Source organism: Rhipicephalus microplus, chromosome 5, assembly GCF_043290135.1.
Source record: "Rhipicephalus microplus isolate Deutch F79 chromosome 5, USDA_Rmic, whole genome shotgun sequence".
NCBI classification, from domain to species: domain Eukaryota; kingdom Metazoa; phylum Arthropoda; class Arachnida; order Ixodida; family Ixodidae; genus Rhipicephalus; species Rhipicephalus microplus.
Genome location: NC_134704.1, coordinates 153,361,320 through 153,381,577, shown reverse-complemented (window position 1 = coordinate 153,381,577; position 20,258 = coordinate 153,361,320). Strand labels below are relative to the sequence as shown.

Here is a 20,258-nt window from a genome sequence, read left to right as displayed (position 1 = left end):
GAACCAGTCTTTTCGCCAGTTGACAGACGGCAGCCAGCGAATCAAGAAACAAAGAGCCGCAGCTAAGGAACACCCGGTAAAACCACAGGAGGTAAGCTGGGTGAAGGGGCCTCCCCTGCTCTCACATTTTTCCGCTGCCCCATTCCCAACCTTAGCTCCACTGTCACACATGACACATAATTCAGACCCAAATGCGTTTTATCAGCTTCTTGTAGAAATGTAGGTCAAATTGCGTGATCTAGATGCTGGACTTCAACGCGAGATAGAGATCGCGTGAGCTATTATTAGGTGAGAGTTCCGCGATATGCTCAATGAGGCAGTGTCTGCACTGCAGGACACACTGAAGAACACAGTAGCGACGGTCTAAACCTTAATCAGTCACAGGTTCTCGCCTATTTTTACAGAAATACAGCAACAAACTGAGTGAACATGCAACAAATGCACCAGGAGTTCACCCTTGCTCTAACACTGGCACCGAACACAAAGCGCTCCCACCCATACACACGCTTAACGTCTCTTAAGAGCGAAGATGGCGACGCGTAATCCGGATCATCTTGTGGTCCGGTAATGGAACTTCAGGGAGTTCTGCCGCAAGCGAAACCCCCTGCAGCAGTACATTGCCATGACCTCAATGGCTCTCGATGTCTTACTTCTTCAGGAGCCCAACTGAACCCTCTCTATTGCCAGTTTCGAAGCGGACGGTAGTTATTCGGGTCTCATAGGGGCACTTGTGCCCAATCATCTCACAGTACGCCTACATTCGGTCGCCCCTGACATTCCTCATAAAATTATAGATGTAATCACACACCAAACGCTGCGAAAGTCTTGTCATCCTAAATATACACAGTTCCCCTCGTTCCCGCACGCACAATTTTCGTTATCTTTTTATGGAATTTTGTATGCTTGGTAATACGTTGTTGATCTGCGGGGATTTCAACGCAGCCCACTCGGTTTGGGGATATCCTAAGAACACTGGAAAAGGAACGAAATTGTGGGACACCATGTGCAATATGCGCTTCAAGTTGCTCACTCATCCCACACAAACTAGTCACATCGGGAACAGCGTCTCACGAGTTACGTGTCCCGATCCCACGATGATTCGTGGTACTGGCACAGTCATCTCAAGTAAGCCCTCATACAAACTTTTGGGAGTAACCACCATATTATCGCAACTGCCCTTCCTTTTGCCAGTATGCACCAGCCTGAACGTAAAGTTCGTATAACTAACTGGGATAAATTTCGAGAGCTACGGGCTGCCAGTCCAGAAGTGGATGGCTACGACAACTTGCTCGCGGCCTTTACGGTTGACCTCGATGCCACCACGCAGTCTATCGCCACTACGCCCATCAATCCCGACGACGACCCGCACCTGCTCCACTTGTGAGACGCTAGAAGGGGTCTGATAAAGCGTTGGAAGCGTCAGTGCCTAAAGCATAAACTGTTACTGCGTATTGCGCGTATCACGCGACAAGCCCAGGAATACGCCCAAACTCACAGAACAAACATCTGAAGGGAATTTCGTAATCGTTTTGCCGGCACTATAAGTACTGCTAAGACATGGAACATTCTCAGAGCACTTATAGATTCATCAGTCACGAAGGCGCAGACTCGAAAACGGTTGCATGTTCTCACTCATTCATTTAGAGACTCTCCTGAACGTCTACTGCATAAATTAAAAGCACGTTATATCTCTTCTGAAGCGAGTCCCCATTATCACGAATACCCATACGACACAGATTCAACAAGTGCTTTAGATGCCGAAATCACAATTCAAGAGGTCCACTTCGTGTTAGAAGATATCCGCAAGAATTCAGTCCCGGGTACTGACCACATCCGGCAAAGGACCCTTCGAAGTCTCAACGACGTATATCTTACGCACCTGGTGGACACGCTTAACGAGAATTGGCGGAACGGCACGCTACTCCAAGCTTGGCGACATGCGGAAATTTTCCCCATCGCTAAACCGGGGAAACCCATCTCTGCCTAAAATTTACAACCGATTTTTCTTACGTCGTGTTTAGACGCTTGCAGCCATTTCTCGAGGGCCAGTCTTTATTCTCGCATACGCAGTTCGGCTTTCGCTCGCACTTATCCACGCAAGATATGTTGCCTCAGTTGAACGAGCAGGTCTTGGGTTCATCGCGGGGTGTCCAAACCCGCGCTTATTTGCGCTAGACCTTAAGTCGGCATTTAACGATGTAGAGCACGACCTCAATCTCAGCAACCTCGCCGAATCGCGCTGCGGCGTTCGTGTTTATTACTATGTCAGAGCCTTTCTTAGTGATTGCACTGCAACAATTGTTATAGGCCCGCATCGCGCGAGTGTCATCCACCTCCGAGGCAGAGGCACCCCTAGAGTAGCTGTTATTTCACCAGCGTTATTTAATACCAATATGTCAGGCCTCCCTAAAGAACTTAACCGAATTGAGGACCTGCACCATGCATGCCGATGATATCACGTCGCGGGCGTTTCGGGGTTCCGACGATGAAATTCTAGACCGGCTTCAACAAGCAGTAGAAGTCGTGTTAGACTATGCTGAACGGGGTGGCCTCACTTTTGCTCCAAACAAGACTGAGTTCCTTGTCTTTCGCAGCGGCCGTAAAAATCCGCCACCCCACATCACTGTACTCGTCTAAGGAACACTTATCCCGCAGGTAGAGCGAAAACGCATCCTTGGACTTTACGCTGAAGCAGATGGCAGGGCACGAGACAACATCTCTATACTCTCCCGCCAGACGGAGCAGATCATTGCCATTTTCCGACGCGTAACTAAAAGACGCTCGGGACATGGGGAGCTGGACATAGCTCGACTAGTGAATGCGTTCATTATAAGCCGCTTCAGTTGTCACCTTCCATTTCGCCGGCTGACGCATGGACAAAATGAACGGTGGACACACTCATTCATAAGGCCATCAAGGTCTCTCTGGGAGTTCCACACTATACTTCTACACAGCGCCTTTTGTCACTAGGAGTGCACAATATCCTTTATGAAGTACTCGAGGCCCAGTGCATTAGTCAGTGCCAACGCCTTCTTCTTCCGTGCTACTCGAAAGGGTACTTCCGTGCTACTCGAAATAGCTTAAGCGCTTCGCTACATCCAATGCCACGCTATATGCACCCTCAGGGTAGCATCGGTCGTCGATCGGCACGGATAAGATACTTGAATCGCACTCTTAGTGACGTTTAGGAGAGAAGGGTCTACTACACGGACGTTGCTCGCACGACAAACGGACACACAGCGGTGGTTGTTAGCGGCACTCATGAGATCGTAAGTGCATTCTCAATATGTTCCCCATCTTCAGCCGAAAATTCGCGCAAGATCCTGGCGTTGAACTTGGCGATACAACACACGTTGTGTCTTCCAGTGGAAACATACGACATACTAATTGATTCGCAAGTGGCATGTCGGGCTTTTCTAACAGGTCGCAGCATTCCCAAAAGTTCGCATTATTTTCTCTTACGCACATCAAAACTTGCTTCACACAGGAGCCACGTCATACACCTGCTCTGGACTTATGGTCATGCCTCACTGTGGGGTAATGCACGCGCTCAAGCGGCTGCTCAGGAACTCGCCCTTCGAGCGACCCCGCGCAGTGAATAGGCCAATACAGAGCCAGCTTTCCCACTTCTCACATATCACGAAGTCACACAACATTACATGCGTCAACGACAACCATACCAACTCCCACCAGACTCCTTCACACGTGAGGGAGCTGTCACACTTCCCCAACTGCAGGCCCGATCTTTTCCGAACCTCCACTTCATCAATAAACCATACGCAACTCGTTAAACTGATGCCTTTCTAGGCTGTGGCGCTATTTACACAACTTTTCACGTTGCTGTTGAGTGCTCCACCGCTTACTTCCCTCCAAAGCAGTGGAAAAGCACCCTTCATGACGGCGCTCCTAGGTCGGCCGGGCCCTCATTCTGAGGGCCTGGGCTTTCGCAGAGCTTCCCATAGAAGTCTGGAATAGAAACCATCCTCGTTTTCTTTGAATTTTCATAATAAAATGTTTTCATCATGATCATCCATGGACACTACTTGCGTTGAGACAGGATGTAGCCCATAACCACGTTGTCCGCCGCCATCACTGGGCCCAGAGCGCCACAAGAAGCTCCCCTAGGGAGGTGGCGAAGACACCGCAGTGAAAATTGCCTCAAAGATCCAAAGCTGGGCCCACCTGGACAGGAGTGGTGTCTTCTTCAAGCGTAGGAATTGTTAGTGACGAGAAGCTCACAATTCAAGGGTGTAGTAATGACGATCCACAGAGAGTGAAAAAAGTCCATGGAGCTGATGTGGAGTGCGTGCGACACCATGGAGCGCTCACTGCGCCCCCCTCCATACATCCGTCCGCTTCACCCCACTCGTCATCATTCACGTCGCGGATATGCGGTGATTTTTCGTCTCAGAGCCGCGCGTTTCGTTTTCCAAGATAACTACTAGATAGCGCTCATGTCTGACGTGTGACGTGACTTGATGCGCTCGTTCGCCACCGCTGCACACTCGAGGCACTCTAACGCAGCGCCTACAGAATAGTACTCATCGATTTTCTTTCGTAGACCATCAAATGAACGCGTTGTTCACTCTTTCTTGACAGGAGACTATCGTCTTTCCACGACATGTGCAGTTTAACATGCCGATAGGGGTTAATTTTTTTTAATGCGGGAACACTTGGAAAATATTTTTTGACAATAAACTGACAGGATCCCGCTTTTGCTCAGATATTACACAAAAACAAATAGTTGAAGTTGCCGGTAGCAACAAGCTTACAACGTAGGTGCACATCTTCGTGCAAATGAGGCTTGCGTACAAGCACGAAGATGTGCAAGCGATAAAAAAGGCGTATTTTTTCGCTATCCAAAATAAACAATTGAAATGCGCATGTACGCAGCATGCAAGTGAACGTATAATGCACCCAGTGCACTGGTGATTGCTCTTAAGTATGATTGGGATCATACCACTGAACAATGGTTGGCATCCTTCTGCAGCAGATGTAAGAGAGTTAATCAAATCAGGTTCGATCATGATCAAAAGCACCCATGTGATAGCGCTTTAGGTTTTAACTCTCAAAATGCTGAAATAGCATAACTTGCACTGCACAAAGACGAACGGTCAGTGGGTCAGCACTTGTCGCGCTTGATCTTTGTCAGCCACAAGAGTCACCTTATCGGGTGTTTCGGAAATCTGAACCACCTATAGCCATTTCGCGAGTGGTTTGCGTCCTGTGTAACGCAACGCCAGGGCACTTTGCCCGAGAAAACACCCCGAACGTGTGTCCCTCGACCAGCCGTTACCAGACGGAAGAAGCCGAATGACAGCTGCTGATCGGAAGGTGGCACTCACCCCTTCAAAGATTGACTCCACCCTACAAGAGAACGCGCGCATCTGGGAACCCTAGCACAAGATTTCATTGTGTATCCCCATCGACACGTCTTTTTTTCGACCGGTTCTTTCGTCTGCTGCGTGCCCCACGAGAGGCAACACAACGATAGACGAACCGCATAACTACACGGCGCAAGCAGACATTCGAAAAGGTGACGCGCAAGCTGAATATTTTATGTTCTGGTGCTTGATGTCGTCACAACTAGCCAGACTGCTGCAAGAAGTCACCAGGATTAGTCCTGCAGCTTGACGTCAACTTCATGTTGATGGCAGTGGATGTGCCGCAAAAAAATCGACTTATCAAAATAAAATATCTTATATTTCCTGAGCGTCACTTTTGCTCAGATCAGTCTCTGTATACAGGAGATTTGCTTGGCAGAGTAAACCCGCCTTCAAAAAGGGGTGTCAGTACCCTTTTAACCTCCTGGGAACCATCATCGTGTGCCTACTTCACGTGGCCAACCTCTATATATACGAGTTTTCTTGCATTTACCGCCATCTGAAAGCAGCACCAGCGTTCAGCAGGTTTTAATTTGAGTTTATTCACCTCCGTGACAGGTGCATTTAAACACTCTGTATAGGTGCTTCATTCAGTCACCACTTGACTGCATTCACTCAGAAAAATATACAGATAGGACAAAATACAACTTTTTTTAATTAGAAGCAGCAGAAAGCGACAATAAAACACTTTTGTAAGTCATGAAAATAATAAGGTACTCCTGAAATATGTACAAAAATATTTGTACGAAGTAACACGTGAATGAATCAAACTATGTAACCAGGTAAACCCGTGTGCTCGAGCTCAAAAGCTTCTTTTAGAAGCCTCAGTAGAAAACGCTCCTAAGAACAACATTTCACTTGCGTTTATTATAAGACATCTGTAAAGAGTGAATAAAAGTTCACGGTGTTGTGTGCTTCTACGCTCAAGCTAGTTCATTTGATTTCTGCAGGATCTTGCGCTATGAAACTCGTTTCTTTATTTACTTGTACTAAGTCATTTGTATTCCTTCACGCATTTCATTAAGTACTCTCTGGTCCTTAATATTTCATGCTATGTACCACTGGTGTTCTTGAGTGACAATTCACTGATCTTTCTCTCGTTCATTTTGCAATTTCGCATTGCCGCGAGGCAGAGAAAAAAATGAAGAAGCGCAGAAACCTCAATAATGCACATGAAGTGAGAGCACGGCCACTTATTTCGTGTCAAATAAGTATATCGAATTTGTTGTGTATATTGTAGGATGCTAGGCACACGAAAATCAACTTATTCCACTCACCTTTGACTGCCTACGTTGTAATTTACATCGACCCTAAAGAACATTTCTTGTAAATCCAGTTTTGAATAGTACAAGCACGTAACTTCGTTTGGCAGTCTATACATCAAATAGCTGGTAGCATAAACATAAATTTTCAAGGTAGTGTTAAGCAGCTGAAATAAATACAATAGATGCCAACAAGATGACAATTGTGTAATGGAATATACCAACACTATTACTATTATCACAAAGAAGTTTGCATCATCTTTTAAGTATCTCAACATTTTGAATTAGAATTTAATTTATACATTTCTTAAAAACGTTGAGACGTTCGCGCCATTACCTGAGAACCAGCGATATGCCCTAGTTCGTCTGTCAATTAGGTACTGCGCCTACCTTTTGCCACAGAGAGTTGTTTCGTTTCTGTCAAAGTCAAGACTGCTCACAGCCAGCGAAGTGAGCAATACAGTTAGGCCCAGTGAGTGAATCGACTCTTCAACGATAAAAAGTATGCGGCACTGCTCACCAAAAACGGCCGCTAGCTCAATATCGGGCGACGTGACAACATACTCAATTAAGTACGTTACAGTGCAAAAAGAACTAAACAAAACCTACTAAGGCACACCACGGACAAAGCACAGCACCGACGTGTCCTGTCGTATGTGTGCCTAAGCAAGTTTTCGTATTTCTTTGCATTGTATCATAATTAACCGTACGAACTTGCCCAGTTCACTGCACTACTAAACTGAATTTGTCAGAAAAACCCTACGTTGTGAAAACCACACAACACTAAATAAGGACAATTTTAGGAATACGCCGGTAAATTCACTCATGTGTCGACTCACTCGCACCTTCTCAGACTCAGACCAAACTGTAAGCCTGAGTGAGCAATATTTTAGCGAGTTTAAAACCAGAAAATACTTGTGCTTGTGATTCCGAGTGGGCCGGGCTCAGGACAATTTTGCTGAGTGAGTCTCACTAGTTGCGAAGCACAAATGCTATTGTACGTGCCACACGATGAGACACGGCGAGCACACGATGACAAGCCGATCTGCTTCCCGTGTCACAGAATCGGGCACATTTCTCGCCATTGCAGAAGTCGCTGGGGTCCTCCTGCACAACCATCATCACGTCCCTTCTATGCACTTCCTGCCTATCACCATAAGACCAGCCGTGATCATTTTGCCCAGGAACCTGCTACTGAACACCGCTACTCTCGCTCACCATCCCCCCAACGTCGCCAGTTTCTTTCTCCACAGCACCGCCGACCATCTTCCCCCGTCTTCCCACAAGGTTCTCCGACGGTGTTGCAGCCCCAAGAGGTGGCGCTGCATCACTCGGACTGACCGAAAGTCCTCTCTTGACGATACCAACAAAACGGAATTTTATAGACGTACAAGTAGACAGCGTACATGTCATTGTTTTTGTCGACACCGGCGCTCAACTTTCCGTGATGACGAGTGATTTTCGCCGCAAGCTCAAGAAGGTTCTCACACCTGCGACCACTCAGTTCATACGTGTGGCGGATGGCGAAATAGCATCTATCATTGGAATGTGCTCTGCTCGTGTGAGAAATGTGGATCGACACACCGTTGTGCTCTTCACCGTCCTTGATAATTGCCTCCACGACGTAATCTTAGGCCTCGACTTCCTATCCGCGCATTTTTCCCCCATAGACTGTATAACCAGTACACTCCGTGTACACTTGCCCGCAACAGAGTCACCTCTGCGCAACGGGACACGCGCGCCTCCCTCCACAGACATTGACCTACATATAGCTCGTCCCATTCCGCCAGTTACCGACGGTGACTCTGTTCTGACCCCTATCACCGATGTCCTCATAAACCGCGGCATTACATTATTGCAAACCATTCTGTCCGTCACAGGAAATTCTAAGTGTCTCCCAGTTGTCAACTTTATCTTGACACCTCAAGTGCTGCCACAAGGAATCTCTTTGACGTTGCTGTGCACCTTAGAAGACAATGCAGTAGATGTTTTCACCATGGCCACTCCTTCTGACCCCACGCTCAACATCAATCTGCCACTTGCTCCGACAGCGCTGTTACGTCGGCGATCAATTCCAACTCAACGCCGCAGCTGACTGATGAGCTCCACCGGGTTCTGTTGTCCTACATTGACGTTTTTGACCTCAGCGGCCGTCCGTTGGGGCAAGCTGCTGGTATGACCCATTGCATATAAACCGGTAATGAACATCCTATTCATAGGCGTTCATATCGAGTGTCGGTGGCCGAGCGTCACAATATCCAAAGTGAGATCAACAAAATGCTCACCAAGGACATCATTGAGCCATCCTGCAGACCTTGGGCTTCTCCTGTAGTGCTAGTCCGCAAGAAAGACGCTGCCTGCCATTTCTGCGTTGATTATCGACATCTATATAAAATTACCAAAAAGACGTGTACACTCTGCTGACAATACATGATGCACTTGATTGCCTCTATAGGTCCCACTATTTCTCCTCCATAGACCTTCTACCGGCTACTGGCAGATAGAGGTAGATGAAATGGACCGCGAAAAGACGGCATTCATCACCTACGATGGCCTATATCAGTTCAAGGTCATGCCCTTCAGCCTTTGTAACGCTCCAGCCACCTTCGAAAGAATGATTGACTGCCTGCTCAGAGGATTCAAATGGTCTACCTATTTGTGCTACTTGGATGACGTCATCGTCTTTTCACCAACATTTGAAACTCGTATAGAGTGCCTCTCAGCCATCTTAGGAATCTTCCGTCACGCTGGCTTGCAGCTCAACTCGTCCAAATGTCACTTTGGATGCCATCAAATCACAGCGCTTGGCCATTTAGTAGACACCAAATGTGTACAACCAGACCCGGCAAAAATGAGCGCCGTCAAAAACTTTCCTGTACTACGATCTGCGAAGGATGTACGCCGCTTTATCGGACTATGTTCCTACTTCCGACGCTTCGTGAAAAAGTTTGCGCACATAGCGAGGCCGCTTACGCAGCTTCTCAAGAAAGACGCCCCATTTTCATGGGGCTCCGAAGAGGCTCCTGCGTTCTCGACTCTCATCGCTCTTCTCACTACTCCTCCGATTCTGACACATTTCAACCCTGCTGCTCCTACGGAAATCCGTGCAGATGCAAGTGGACATGGCATTGGTGCAGTGCTGGCTAAGAAACAACATGGCCATGATTGCGTTATTGCAGATGCTAGCCGCCTCCTATCCGCCTCTGAACGTAACTATGTGACCACAGAGCGTGAGTGCTTAGTTCTTGTATGGGCGGTGGCGAAATTTCGACCTTATCTGTACGGACGCCCATTTTCGGTAGTTATCAACCGCCACGCGCTCTGCTGGCTCAACTCTCCGAAAGATTCATCAGGCCGCCTTGGTCACTGGGCTTTGCGCATGCAAGAGTTTCCATTCGGTGGTCTACAAATCTGGCCGCCTACACCATGATGCCGATTGCCTCTCCCGGTACCCTGTCGGCGATCCTGAGGACTATGACGAGCCCACGCATAACTCTACCTTATCAGTGTCCGACTTGTCAGTGCTGCTTGACAGCATCAGCCGTATGAAATCCTCCCCAAATGATGCTTTCGTCCGCTACTTTGCCATTCAAAAGGGTGTGCTATACCGTCACAATTTCCGACCAGACGGGCCCGGCCTTCTCATTGTTGTGCCTAAGCATTTGCGCCGCTGTGTTCTCACCGAACTTCACGACGCTCCCACGGCTGGACACATTGGCGTATCCCGCACGTACGAGCGTGTTCGGCGCCGTTTCTTCTGGCCAGGGCTTGCTCGCTCGGTACGCCAATACGCCGTCACGTGTGAACTATGCCAACGTCGTAAAACACCGTCGATGCTACCCGCTGGCCATCTTCAACCAATTGACATAACCGTGGAACCATTTTACCATGTTGGGTTAGACCTGCTTGGTCCTTTTCCCACATCAACATTGAGAAACAAATGGATAGCTGTGATTACAGACTACGCCACACGCTACTCTATTACGCGAGCTCTTCCGACCAGCTGTGCAACCGACGTCGCTGACTTCTTGTTACGCGACGTTGTATTGATTCATGGTGCTCCGAGACAACTTCTGGTAGACCGTGGCCGTACATTTCTATCCCATGTCATCGCCGACATTCTGCGTTCTTGTTCCACGCAACACACACTGACCACCGCTTACCACCCTCAAACAAACGGCCACACGGAACGATTTACCACACTCTAACAAATATGCTCACTACGTACGTGTCGCCCGATGACCGAGACGGGGACCTTGCCTTACCCTACGCAACTTTCACGTATAATTCATCCCGTCACGACACAGCGGGCTTTTCGCCGTTCTACTTATAGTACGGAAGAGAGCCGATTTTACCGCTAGACACAGTCATTTCAGTTGACACCTCGTCCACCAGCGAGTATGCCCGCGACGTGATTGCGCGAGCCGATCATGCCCGTCAACTCCCTCGCACTCGGCTGAAGGCGTCGCAAACCAACCAATGACGTAAGTACGATGCGGAACACAGAGACGTATATTTCGATTCTGGTACCCTCGTTTTACTCTGGTCCCCTCATCGTCGGCTGGGCCTATCAGAAAAACGTCTGTCTCATTACACGGGACCCTACCGTATATTGCGTCAAGTAACACCTGTCACCTACGAGATGAGCCCATCTATCTATGATCATCTGCTATGCGGTCCAGTCATATTGTACACGTCTCGCGGATCAAGCCCTATAAGAATGCGTCAGTCAATGACCTTTCAGACAAGCACCGGGATGGTGCCTCCGCCGCCGGGAGTCATGCTACGTGCCAGTACATCTATGGAGTTGAAGAAGACAAAGCAGATAGACTGGCGCGAGCTAATCTGTGTAGCTGGCGCTGCTCGCTTAACTGGCTGTAAATACATCGGTGACTACCCCTCCAAGTCTGTCTCCTTCTCGTAACATTATTCATTAATGGGGCTGAGTGAGTTCCCGTTTTTACCAACCTATGGCCATATCTACTACTTTCCAGCCTTACTATCAGCCTTACAGAGATAAAGGTTTACACTCACGTCTACCGACGCATATTTCAAAGCAGTATTACTCATACACTATTTCGACATTCGTTTGAACACAAGTGTTCTCCCGCCCCACCAGCTCTTCCAGAGAAGTTCTTGGTAAATATATCTCAAGTGGTCATATCTATTTCAATAGCAATTTTGTGACTGGTTTGCAACCACTCGTAACACGTTTTCGATGGTACCATATCAAAAGGCGTGAAGGTAAGCAATTAGCTGAGATATTGGTGTGAATGAGCGTTAACATCATGGTCAGATGCTAATGCTAAGCTAATGAACTCATGAGTAAACTGACTCACACTCATATCAAAACGTGAGTCAGTCTCAGTGAGTCTGGGTAACTGATATTTTGGTGAGTTTGAGGGAGTCTAGTTGAAGAACAATTTCGTTTGTGCAAGTCTGAATTATTCCAGCTCAGAAAAATACTGTGAGCCTGAGTCTGAGTGAGCTCCACATTTTTTGCCGACCTATGCTCGCATGTTCTCCTCAGCCAGTGACACGGCTTTTTCTTCAGAAGAGACCGATGCTGGAAGGTTATCACCCGGAGCTGACGTCAAGCTTGCCGTCTAATAAATGCGAATCATTTTTAGCGAACACCGGTGACATCGACCACATCTCTCTATCTATATATCTATCTAGCCTTCTACGTCTTTTAGGTCTCACTGCTATTTCAATATTAGTATCTATACCAAAATTAGTATAACCTAACATGACTGTATGACGAGCATACGTGACTAGGCATAACAAGCAAAGCATGACATGTAGGTTATGAATGTCATCATTTACATGACATGGTCTTGCTGCTCTGGTGGTGCTTTAGTTCACATGACATATTGAAAAACTAGTGTGGTATGAAATGACTGCATGGAGAACACAAGTGACAAGCCCTACCGTGAAAATTCTGATATGCATGTCAGTAAGAACATGACTATATGCCACGCTCATGACGCACTCGCAGTCGTTTCGAAAGCTTCACACATACCAAGTTTGGTATTACGTGACGTGAATAGACGACAAAGATCAATGACACGTCTAAACATGATAATCATGATATGCATGTCATCCAAAACATTACTTCATATCAGGCTCGTAGCGCACTCATGGTTGTTTCGCTCGCTTCACATATGTCAAATTTTGTATCACGTCACGTGAACGAACCACGAACAAAAATTCCAGGCGCAAATATGATAATCAATGCATGGAAGCCATTTACAGTATGTTTGGCGTCCGCCTTGTAACGTTGTTCTAGTTGTAAAGTGAACTACCAACCTTCCTCATTCGTGCTCCGCATATCAAGGATCATCTGCTGTACGTGGGATCTGCCAATTTTTTCTCGATGGATCCCATGCTGTAGCCATATTGTTCAAGCGATTACGGGACAAGAGGGTATATTCATAATGCTTAATTCTGTGGCTATATTTGGCACGTCCCCAATGTTCTAATGCGAACGATAGCGGAATCGTCTGCTAGCGTCTGCGGCCGCACTCGCTGGTGAAGCTGGCAGACCGAAAACAAACTACGGCTTTTTTCTTTCGTCATCTAGATTTTAATGGTCCGTGAACCTCACCATGCTGCCACAAAAATTAACGAGAACCCATTCTCAAAGTTCTCAGCATTTCAAAACTCATCACGATAGCCACTGCACGAGGTGTATCGCAGCGCAAAGTCGAATAGAAAATCTCTAGCGGCTGGTTCTCCCGAAAATCGGTAGGCGTTCAAAAAAGCTCCTTGTTGTAAAATGGATGCGTTTTTTTAAACTTCTCAGATGAGCTGGCGCAACAATACATCTTCATTGCATTTCCCACTGTGAATATGACAACACCATTCCAACAAACAATCTTTCTGCCCGACCTGTGCAGCGCTACGCTGCATTCCTTCACTCATTCTTTAGCACCAGGTATCTGTGCACCCTTCGGATTAACCTGTATTGTATATTTTTGAAATTAAAAAGGTTTAGAGTTTTGCATCATCCATGTGCCGCCAACCGAGCAAAAACAGTGATTGTGCATTTCGGGTGCAAACGGAGAAAGCGTCCTGAGTAACGCTGTTTAATACTATGGCTGTTTATAATACGTTGTAGTCAAAATATAACGCACCAATGACATGTTGCTCTAATTTTCTTGAACCCCGTTGTTATGCTGAGGTCTTTCGGGCAGCCCTGGTCTCCTCGCGGCCATGCAAGCTGTCACAAACCCTGCTATTTTGAAGAGCTGCTGTAGGAGGGAAGTGTACTGAAGATCCGATGTCGAGTATGAGAGGTTTATTTGTGTTTTTACAGAAAGAAAAATCGAAGCAAGAATCTATCTCTTCAGGTATTATCCTGCCACTTTTTCGTCCTTTCGCAGTCCCTATACGCCAGGACTAGGGAAACAGGGGAGGACGTCTTGGTCCAATCAGGTCGTCACTGCTGAGGGTCATACATACATACACACACACAACAAGGTTAATCTGAATAGGTCGCAAAAGTCGGAACCAAAAGTGGTCTGAAACCTATTGCGACAGACATCAACAACCACGTTACAATTTAAACACGACTAGGCGAGGAGGCGACAAATACTGAAACCAAGAAAAATAACTAAATGTTCGGTTTTAATTGTTTTATATTTATTTGCTACTAATTGTTAGTCATGACCCTCAGTCCCCAGCAGCTGCGAAACTGACCACGGCGGCGGTAAGATCTGGAACGCAGCAGAGGGTGCTAAGAATCTCTGGATGTGGACAGGCTGCTATTGCAACCTGAACTTGGAAACGTTTACCGCTAGAACCTTATCTAATGAGGCAAGTCTAGCTGTCGTATTCGAAGAGCTAGAGGGTGGTAAATGGGATATAATAGGGTTCAGTGAGGTTAGGAGCAAAGATGACGTCTATACGGTGCTACAGAATGGGCACGTCCTTTGCTATCGGGGCTTGGCTGACAGAAGAGAATTCGGATTGCGGTTCCTAATTCACAGAAACATAACTGGCAACATAGAGGAATACTATAGAATTGTGAAAGGATGGTGTCATAATTAAACTAAATGAGAGATACAAGATGAAGCTGGTACAGGCTTACGCGTCTACATCCAGCCATAATGACACTTCATTTGAAAGCTTCTATGAACACGTGTAATCTGCAATGAATAAGGTAAAAACACAGTATACTATACTGATGAGAGACTTTAATGCAAAGGTAGGCAAGAAGAAGGCTGGAGACCAGGCAGTAGCAGATTATGGCATTGGTACTAGAAACGCTAGAGGAGAGGTACTAGTAGAATTAGCAGAATGCAATGATTTACACATTTTCAATGCCTTCTACCGAAAACGAGAAAACCGTAAGTTGACATGGAGAAGCCCTAATGGCGAAAATCAGAACGAAATAGACTTTATAGTGAGGGCACACCCAGACATCGTGCAGGATGTGGAAGTGGTTGGCAAGGTACGATGCAGGGACCTTAGAATAGTACGGTCTCGAATGCACCTAGAGTTGAAGAAGGAACGACAAAAAGTGATACGGAAAAGGCCAATCAATGAGCTAGCACTGAGAGGGAAAGCACAGGAATTCAGAGTCTCGCTTCAGAACAGGTACTCGGCTCTTAGTGAGGAAACCAACCCTAGCATAGACACAATGAAGAATAATCTGATGAGTATAATTACGGAGTGTGCAGTGGAAGTTGGAGGCAGGCTAGTTAGACAGCACACTGACAAGCTTTCCAGGAAACAGAAAATCTCATTAATCTCATTAATCTCAAAAACTCATTAACAAGCGTCCAAGCATGAACGTCTCAAGTACAACAGACAAATGAGAACTAGCAGAGCTTTCGAAGTTTATTAATAAGCGTACGGTATCCGATGTAAGAACGTATAACATGGAAATAATTGAACACGCTTCGAAAAATGGAGGAAGCGTCAAAGCCGTGAAGAGGAAACTTGGGATAGGCAAAAATCGGATGTATGCACTAAGGGACAAAGAAGGCAAAATTAATACTAATATAGATAGGATAGTTAAAATAGCGGAGGTGTTTTACAGAGATCTGTACAGTAGCCGGGACAACCGCGACCTTTATACTACAATAACTAGCAGTAACCCAGATAACACCTCACCAGTAATAATAGAAGAAGTCAGAAAAACCTTAAAGAGCGTGCAAAGAGGCTAAGCTGCTGGTGAGGATCAGGTATCAAATCAAATCAAATCAAATCAATCAATCTTTATTTTTTTGCATAGTATGGTTACATCGTTAAGGATATGCAGAAGAGGGTCCCAAGGTCAGAAGAACCGTACCGGGACCCTCTGTACATGATCATTAGGTAAGGATTACAAAATATGCACGAAAATGGAAAAAATAAAAGAAATATCAAGTCAACTTAAAAAACAAGTGTACAATAGTTATACAGAAAGAATACTACGGTAATGATAATCGGAGACATCGACATTTTTACGCGCACAGAACTGTTTTCTAATTGTATAAATACTGATATTAAATATACATACACATACATATAAGTATATACACACATCTATATACACATATATATTCATACCAAAAGTGAAAGCATGTAAAGAGATACACCATGAACAATAACAATGTATTTCACGTAATGTTCATATGTAAGTATAGAGGAAAGAAAAAAAGCACTAAAAACAGTACATGCTATGAAAAACTTATAATTATTGGTTCAAGAAATGAGCTTTGAGTGTTCTTTTTAAAAGATTGAAATCGGTAAGTTAGGAAGGGCACATGAGCTTTATGATTATTGAAATGGTATCGAAAAGCAGTTTCAGTATGACCTATGTATTGTATATGACAGATTGACCATAGGTCATACATAGGTCATACTGAAACTGCTTTTCGATACCGTTTAAATAATCATAAAGCTCATGTGCATGCCCTTCATAACTTAACGATTTCAAGGCATGTCACCGAGGCCGGTCATTCATTCAGTAACATGATAGCTACAATACTGGAATCGGGTTTTAAATCACACCATGAACGCGAAGTAAAAGAGTCATTTTTAATTCATAAATTCAAAAGACTATCTGCCGGCATAAGCGAGAGCCCGGGTACGCTTACTTGCACATTGCCTTAGTAAATCCCTTTTTTGCTTTGCTGACAAGTGTATATTCTTCGCACGATGTTGGCCTATTGTCAAATATTACCTACATAATGTAGGTGGCCTTTGTCGCTTCACCATTTACTCGCATTCATTTTGCTCTGCCTGCTTTGTGATTTTGTTTATCTCTCTAAACTTCTTTTTCTTTTTTAAAGGCCTACTGAATGTTTTTAGGCTGTTATTATCCCGCAGAACGTATGACCAAGTGAGCTAATGCGTGCGCAGTCTGTTATTTTGCTGACCTGTTTCATTACACACAAGCTGTAGGGTATCCAATACAAGCCAATTCACTATTGTATAATGATACGCGTTTTCAGCTGTATATGCACTATAGCCACGTACCTTTGGTGATATATAATCTTGTTTCCTAAACTACTGATAATGACTTAGCCGTGTGATACGCAAAGAAGCGGCTCATATATGTGCCCTGTGTGCCATGTGTAACCATTCACTCCGACGAAGGCAGGCCCACCTGCCGAAACGTTAGTAAAACTAGTGTTTTTTCGCACGTTTGTCGACCTCTTTTTCTACCGCATTTTCCACCGGATCCATTGAATTTCACCCCATAATATATATATATATATATATATATATATATATATATATATATATATATATATATATATATATATATATATATATATATATATATATATATATATATATATATATATATATAAAGATGTAACAGACAATATTGCCAAGGAATGTATAGGGGAGGTTATTATAACCAATGCAATGCAAATAAGACGAAAGAAAAGTGTGTGAAAAAATAACTTGCCATGAGCAGTAATCGAAGGTCGAAGGTTATTATTATTAGAAGCAGCCAGTTCATTACATTGATGATAGGCGCACGTCCCCTCGGAAGTCAGATATTTCGCGTACACACGACCACCGGCCTCTGTGCTCTCACTGTGGTGAAGCAGATTAATTGTACCGCCAGTGCCCATACCGCCGCATTGGCTTCTGTGCGAACTCGCCACCAACCCGGTACGGCCAGTGACCCCGCGACATCGCAAGCTACCTCGTCCAGCGTTTTACATCACCGTCCGCTGGGTGCCAGTCGCGTTCACTGTCGCCGAGGCAATCTTCGTCACTGCCCCAGCGGTATTCTACCTCATGGTCTCCAAGTCCCTGCCGGGAAAACTAACTGGAGCGACTTCTAGGGTTGGGGTCACTGAACATCGATGTGCCGAAGACCTCCGACCGACTCAGAGACTTTACTATACTGCATAATACGACCGGCTTTCCCTTGATATAGCAGTGACGATTGATGGTTACGCGGTTGACGCGTTAGTGGACACCAGTGCCGAATACTCAATATATAGTGAGTAGCTCGCCTCGCAGCTGAAAAAAAGTAATCACGCCATGGCAAAACTTGCAGATTCGGACGGCTGGCGGCCATGTTGTTCCTCCGCTATGAGCCTATGCTACTAGAGTTCTGATCCAAGATTATAAAATAACTTGCCGTTGGCAGGAACGAAACCTCCACAGATTCGGTTCCTGTCGCTTGTCGATTTCTGTCGATTCGTTTGTCGCTAGCTGCCTTACCTTACGTGAGTGCTTCCGTGACGTGATTCCTGGAGTTGACTTTCTTTAAGAGTATAGTACTATTATTGACTTGCAAGAGCGTTGTGTCATATTTTCAGTCCACCGAGCAATTGATGTACAAAATGATGAACGGCGTCTCGATGTACTTCGAGTTTTTGCAGACAGTGTCGCGCTTCCTCCTTGAAAAGCGTCATGGTTTACATCACATGCTGTAATTTGGGCGATGGCATAGCAGTGACCGAAACTAACTTAGAGCACCTTCTAAAACAAGGCAGTTGTGTAGCCAGAAGTGTCATGCGGCTTTATGGTGGCAGATCGCAGTTGCTTGTTACCAACTTTAGCAACGTACACCGACACCTCTTCCGCGGCACTTCGATTGCTTTTCCCAACGTAATAGAAGAAATTGGCAACTGTTTCGGGTAGAAGGCCATCAATGCCACAGACACGGCATTCGGTAATATCGACATCAATCCTACGCTGTCGAGCAGTAACCAGACTGCACTGCGCGCATCCTTGTTTGAATTCCGGTCCTGCTTCACAAGTGCCTCTAAGGTGCGCCAGACATCCCTCACAAAGCACAGAATAATCACGTACGACGACGCACGCCTGATCAACCAGCATCCTTATCATGTGTCAATAAAAAAAACATGAAGCGATAGGTAGGCAAGTCCGAGAGATGCTTGAAGATGATGTCATCGCACCTTCACACAGCCCATGGTCATCTCCGGTTGTCCTGGTCAAAAAGAAAGACGGGACACTATGCTTTTGCGTCGACTACCGGAAGCTTTACAACATCACCAAAAAGAACGTGTTTCCGCTGCCGCCTATCGATGACTCGCTGGATAGACTTTGTCATGCTCAATATTTCTCTTTTCTTGATCTGAAAAGTGAGTGTTGGCAAATTGAGGTAGATGAGCGAGGCCGCGAAAAAACAGTTTCGTGACTCTGGGCGGCCTCTACCGATTTCTAGTGGTTCCTTTCGGCTTGTGTTCAGCGCCGGCAGCCTTCCAGCGAATGATGGACATGGTCCTCACAGGGCTGAAGTGGCAGACTTTTGCACCTCGATGAGGTGAAGCTCTTTTCTGCCGCATTCGAGCAGCATTTTCACCAATTGCGCAGTGTGCTGCAGGCTATGCGATCGGCGAACCTCACACTAAAGCCACAAAAGTACTACTTCTGTTATGAGGAACTCAAATTTCTAGGACATGTAGTTGGCATCGAAGGAGTCTGTCCCGATCCAGACAAACTTGCCGCTGTTGCAGAATTTTCAGCTCCAATCGATAAGAAGGCCGTCCGGCGCTTTCTTGGTTCGTGCGCCTACTATCGCAGGTTTATTGACGGCTTTTCACAGATAGCGGAACCCCTGACTCGGCTCAGAAGGGACGACAAACCAATTGTGTGGGAAAACGACCAACAAGTAGCATTTGCTGAACTGCGACAGGGCATGCAGTTAGTGCCTGTTCTCGCTCATTTTGACGATGATGCTGACATGGAGGTGCATACTGACGCCAGCAACGTTGGTCTCGGTGCAGTGCTCGTTCAGCGTCAAGATGGCATCGAATGAGTCATAGCTTACGCCAGCCGCTCCCTATCGTGTGCGGAGGCAAATTATTCCATTACGGAGAAAAAGTGCTTCGCAGTACTGTGGGCAAACGCCAAATTTCGCACACACATTTATGGTCGTCCCTTCAAGATAGTGACAGACAACCATGCCCTCTGTTGGTTGGCAAACATGTGAGACTCTTCGGGACGACTGGCACGGTGGAGCTTGTAGCTGCAGGAATTTGGCGTCATCATCGTTTATAGGTTCCGCCATAAGCATGCAGACGCTGGCACACTGTCACGCGCCCCGCTTCATCTCGACAGTCAGGGAGCAGAGGACGACGAAGACTTCCTGGGAGCCATTAACTCGTTGGGCCTGAGCAGACGAAAG

At 46.1% G+C, this 20,258-nt stretch overlaps 1 protein-coding gene across 8 annotated transcripts in view; it reads right to left on the bottom strand.

Annotated features, from left to right (window-relative positions):
* The window catches only part of LOC142817981 (uncharacterized), a 193,702-nt gene that overhangs the window by 136,904 nt on the left and 36,540 nt on the right, over positions 1–20,258 (bottom strand). For 7 of the 8 annotated variants that reach the window (XR_012895456.1, XR_012895457.1, XR_012895455.1 and 4 more), the window contains exon 2: positions 6,662–6,813. The exons of the other annotated variant lie outside the window; for it this stretch is intronic. Coding sequence is in view for 2 of the 7 variants with exons in the window: in XM_075896090.1 (XP_075752205.1) it covers positions 6,662–6,813 (152 nt within the window). In the remaining 5 variants the exon portion in view is untranslated. The remainder of the gene's footprint in view (positions 1–6,661; positions 6,814–20,258) is intronic. 8 annotated transcript variants of the gene reach the window in all.